The sequence below is a fragment of the Elaeis guineensis genome, chromosome 1 (assembly GCF_000442705.2).
Source record: "Elaeis guineensis isolate ETL-2024a chromosome 1, EG11, whole genome shotgun sequence".
NCBI lineage: Eukaryota > Viridiplantae > Streptophyta > Magnoliopsida > Arecales > Arecaceae > Elaeis > Elaeis guineensis.
Genome location: NC_025993.2, coordinates 119,158,281 through 119,163,548, shown reverse-complemented (window position 1 = coordinate 119,163,548; position 5,268 = coordinate 119,158,281). Strand labels below are relative to the sequence as shown.

The 5,268-nt window shown below is 38.1% G+C and overlaps 1 protein-coding gene across 1 annotated transcript; it reads right to left on the bottom strand.

The window, feature by feature from the left end:
- Nucleotides 1-2,460: 2,460 nt before the first annotated feature.
- On the bottom strand, nt 2,461-3,567 carry LOC105032424 (arabinogalactan O-methyltransferase 2). Its single transcript, XM_010906869.4, has one exon. The coding sequence runs from the start codon at nt 3,457-3,459 to the stop codon at nt 2,614-2,616; it is 846 nt and encodes a 281-aa protein (XP_010905171.1). The 5' UTR covers nt 3,460-3,567; the 3' UTR covers nt 2,461-2,613.
- Between the last annotated feature and the right edge of the window lie 1,701 nt (nt 3,568-5,268).

The window sequence follows — 5,268 nt, the reverse complement described above, 5'->3', positions numbered from 1 at the left end:
ATCTTAGGTCAGGAGGAGTACAGCATACGATGGAGATGGAATCGAGCAGCCTGGCTCAACTCTCATATTTGTCCATCCATGATCAGTAGGTGCTTGCTCAGGATATGGGGGTGAGGAGATATAGAAGCTCTCGGAGTTAGGAGGAGGCCGAATATCGAGTCAAGATGGAGATTGTTAGGATTTGACGTCTCGAGATTCGATTTACATTGAGCCACAATGAGGTTCGTGATGAAAAACGAAATTCAACGAGATCGAAATCACCTCAAACGGAGCTCAGATAGAGGAGATATGCACGAGAGAAGTTGGCATAAAATTCGGAGCGACGGAGGACCGCCGACGGAGTGGCCGCGTGCGGGTTAGGCGCGCGGGGCACAGCCCAGGCGCACGGGCCAGCCCAGGCATGCGGGGCATGGCCCAGGCCCAGGCGCGTAGGTGCGTGGGCCGGCCCAAGCCCATGTGCTCTTGTTGGGAGCCCGTTTGCCCGGTCCACCGTGGATCGGGCAGCGCACAGTCTACCGCATGGACCACGTGGGTGTTTCTCATGTATTTTTATGGTCTACAGCACTGTTTCATAGATCGGCATGCGATCGGAGGGTGTGGGTTGATTCTAGTGTTGATCTGACGGTCCAGGACTTTTATACGAATGTTATTAGGACTTCTTAGCCCGTTCTAATTGGTTCTTAAGGCCTTTAAAAGGCCCTGATGCTTAATAGAAAATGTGTGGCTCATTTTTGGTAGCGCGCATGGGCTTCAGTAGAGAACCCCAAACCCACGCGAAGAGAGAGACCCATGATGTTGAAAGAAGAAGGAGCAGAGAGGCTCCTGGACAGCGGATAACGGTCGCTTTAGAGGTTCAGAAGATCTTCCTAGAGAGAGCTTTTATGAGTTAGAACTTTTGTGATGAGAATTGAGTGTACAAGAGTTGAGGGTGAGATCTCTTCTTGTAATATTTTTTTTTCTCATAGTGAAGTTTGCATGCTCCGTAGAAGCGAATTCTTTTTTGACTGATTCACATATTTTGATTATTTTTATTTTATTTTTTTCTTCCTGTTGCATCGTACGGTATCGAAAAGATCATAAGAGATAGCATCCTGGTCAGACATCTACCCAATAAAAATAGTACCTCAATTGGTCGGCCACCATTAAGATTTTTCACACAACGCTCTGATAAACAATGGACACCTCTTCTATACTCATGTAGTTTTATATCATCGTTCAGACCAGAAAATAAGAGTTAGGATTGTTTATTTTTTATTCATGACCAAAAAAAGGGTCCTTACAAGAAAAAAGAATAACTATATCCAATTGCAAATGGCAATATTTTTCATGCAAAATTCCTTTCTATAGTTTGGGATGCAAGGAATGGATGCAAGTTGTGAAGGCAGCAAAGTTTTGTTTCTTCCACGACCCCGTTCACTGTACTTGTTTGATTCCGTGGGAGTCACATGGTTCGAAGCCCACCAAAATACTTTTAAAATGAACATCGCCATACTTCTACATAATTTTCTGACATGCATCATTTATATATTATAGTTCACCAATAACCAAGTTGTTATTAGATTATGTAATTAAAAATTAAAAAAATATTCAGTCGGCGCGTGCTCTCCACTATCAATCACTCTAATTAAACTGAGGAGAATAAGCCAGGTCACCAAGGGTAAGCATTCGATCCATTTACCTTGTTTCAACTTGTTGTAGGTTAGATGAATTACTTATTTAATAAAATAATTTTAAAATATTAAATTATTTAAAATTAAATTTGATTTTATAAATTTTTGACCGACCCTACATCCAATCCGATTCCTATTGATTTGATTGTTTACCCTTCCACCAAACTACCTACAAATTATGTTCACCACCTTGCTTATTTCTCAATAACATTCTTTCTTGGATGCTCCTTTGGCATCTCGAGATGGTAATGCTCTCTCTCACACACACTAATTAATTATAATTATATATATATATATAATTAAATTAAAATTAGATTGATCAGATTTAAATTCAAATTCGTATGTGTTATATCAATAATCCAAATCATTGAATATGATCTACTATCTTAAAACTACTTTATACAAAAAATTATATAATTATATATATATATATAATAATTAATAAAAATAAAATATTAATTAAATATAAATATACGTAAAATCAATTTTTGATTGTAATATAAATAAAATATTAATTTAACTGCCAAACATATTTAGAATTAGATCATTGATTGTAACACATACACCTTTGCGTTGATCTCCGTTAGCCAAAAAGGAGATGTTATTGTATTCCAGCTAGCTACCCATAACATGAACGACAGTACCATGCGTTATTATTCATCCAGCCCCTACTAACTATGTAATTAAATCTCCATTCCAATTATATCTCATTTTCTTTACTTGCCTTCACATTATTCAATCAAAAATAAATAAGAAAATTTACATACTAGTCCATTTCTTACTCTAGATATTGTTATAATTTAATCAAAATTCATAAAACCCATGAAAATGGATACAGTAGGGGTATAAGTAAAACGTAAATTGTAAACATAGTAATTAATTATAAGCCTTAAAAAAAGAAAATTACAATAAACCCCCTCTGCAAACCTGAAATTTAAAAACTTCAGCAGAAGCTCTTCTCACCAGAGGAAGAGGAGGTGGTCTCGTTCCCCCTCACCGGCGGGATGCGGAAGTGCCACAGCCGGCCGCTCCCGCCGACGAGGTGCTTCTTGCACAGAAACTCCATCGCATACATCTTCTCGACCTTCCGATTCACGTCGTGGAGGAAGATATCGGTCTCGCCCTCTCCCCGCCGGCTCCTCGCCATCACCGCCGCCGAGAAGATCGCCGCCATCCGGCCCGGGGCCTCGTTGTAGTACCCCTTGGGAGCATCGATCATGATGAGATCCCACTCCCGATCGAAGATCTCGGAAGGGAGGTCGGCGAGGGCCAATGGGCACCGGTGGTTGTTCTTGAGCGGCGCCGCCGCCGGCGGGAGGCAGGAGGGCTCGGATCGGTAGGATTTGATGAGATCGTCGGCCTCGATGAGGCGGGTGCGGTAGCGGACGCTGTGGGCGCGGAGGTTGGGGGACGATTTGGTAACGGATTGGAACCATTGGGGGTCTTCTTCGAGGAAGACGGTGGTGCCGCCGGCGTTGAAGGCGGACCACATGAGGGAGTCGCGGCCGAGGCCGAAGACGAGGAAGTTGCAGGGGCGGCGGCGGCGGAGAACGTCGAAGGAGACGCGGATCTCCGCGCGGGACTGCTGGGGTACGGCAGTGGAGGTGGCGTAGTGGAGGAGCGCCTCCGCGAGCTCCGAAGAGGAGGAGGAAGAGGGGGAAGAGAAGAGGGAGGAGCAGAGGAGGGCGCGGTCGCCGGCGCGGACGAAGCTCGAGACGACGAGGGCACCCGCCACCAGCGCCGCAGCCACGGCGGCGACGAAGAGGGGTTTCTCCGGCAGCGATCGCATCACTTCGTTTTCGTCCTCTTCGGCGATCTCTTGCCGATTTCTTTTACGCTGCTGGGCTCCAAGCTATCGCTCGGTGGCTTCTCTTTTCCTTCGCCAAAGCTTTCTGAGAGATGGAGGATAAATAAACGAGGGTGTCCGCACGGTGGCACATTTTATTTCTGAATGACGAAAGTGCCCCCCTTGCATGAATTAGATGTGACATAAAGTGATTATAAATCCTTACCAAACTAAGTTATCATAAATTGTATATTAAATAGGGATGGAAATCAACCAGCTAACATCGAGATCCATTTTTGTATCTACAGGCATAATTGAATCGGTCAACATATATATATATAATTTAATTTATTTTTAATTTAACAATTTTTATAATTTTATGATCATAAAATTTATTTATTTAATTAATATCTATACTTATATATATTTCTAATATTTGATTTATATATATATCTATTTAAAATAAATATAAATATGAATATTTATTAAATAAAAAAATAAATATAGAAATATTGATATCGGATCCATATCGCATTCGATTTCAACTGCAATATTAAGATGTGCTGAAATTAAGTTTCAATGTAATTGGATGAATAATTTTTTATAAATCAATATTTAATTTATAAAAATTTTTATTATTTATATAATTAAATATTAAAATTTAGTATATTTTATATATTTTTTAATTATAAATAAAAATAAGATATAATTTTTTAGGATTCCAATAATCAGCAACATGGGTAGAAATAAGTGTTAAAAGTAGATACCTCGTACTCCATGAACAGAGGGACACACTGGCTCATGATTACATGCTGGGGAGATATATATATATATATATATATATATATATATATATATATATATATATATATATATGATATTTGTTGGACTTCCAGCGTATTCACCGATGTAGGTTTGAGTGAGTATGAATATTAATTAAATTTAATTTAAAAATATATATTTCTCAAACATTGTAAATGCATATTTAGCATTTATAATACCTTATCATCTTCAAAGATAAATTTAAATGACATAGTATCAAATACAATTAACATAAGTCTTTCTAATAATCATATGAAACAAATCATAGGTGTGGAAATAACCTAAATTTGTGAATAGGCATGAAAAGAACATATAATATGTAGATCCATGTAGTTCCATTCAAATGCTGAGAGTTCCTATTCACATAATAACTCTCAATTGTAGTTCTTGTCCTATGAAAGCTAAAGAATTAAATGCATGAATAAATTAGAAGGATGGTGAATAGCTTGAATGTATCTGTCAAACTTAATTTTTCAAGATAGTTAAATCTAATTTTGATCAAATTCTTGTGATAATTGTTACAACACTATCACTTACTAAATTTTGGATGACAGACCATAAACCCTATCTCTTCCTTACCTCAAAATGGAGTTTCCTTTTGTTGGGACTTGTCTAACAACAATATCTAACATCCAAAGAAGACGTACATATATTATGATATTGAGATTTTAATTTGACCTAGGATAACACATAAATATCTATGTCATATCATCAATGTATTTACATAAATATAGTTGTGTGGTCCACAAATTTCATCTATAGAAACATATCTAGTTAGATTACAATCTCTTTGACTTAAAAGTCCTATGTGCTATTCTACATCAGTTTGGTGTAGATCATTAGAGGTGGATAAAGCTGAAACCAAACTAGATACCAGTAAATCCACATCCTTATTTATTTTATTTGATGAATACAAATATGAATATGGATGTTAGTCAAAGCAAAAATTTATATCCATATTTATTTTAAGTAAATACAAATCGAATACTC

Coding starts and splice junctions, on each gene's coding strand:
- LOC105032424 (XM_010906869.4), bottom strand. CDS start 3,459: ATGCGATCGCTGCCGGAGAAACCCCTCTTCGTCGCCGCCGTGGCTGCG.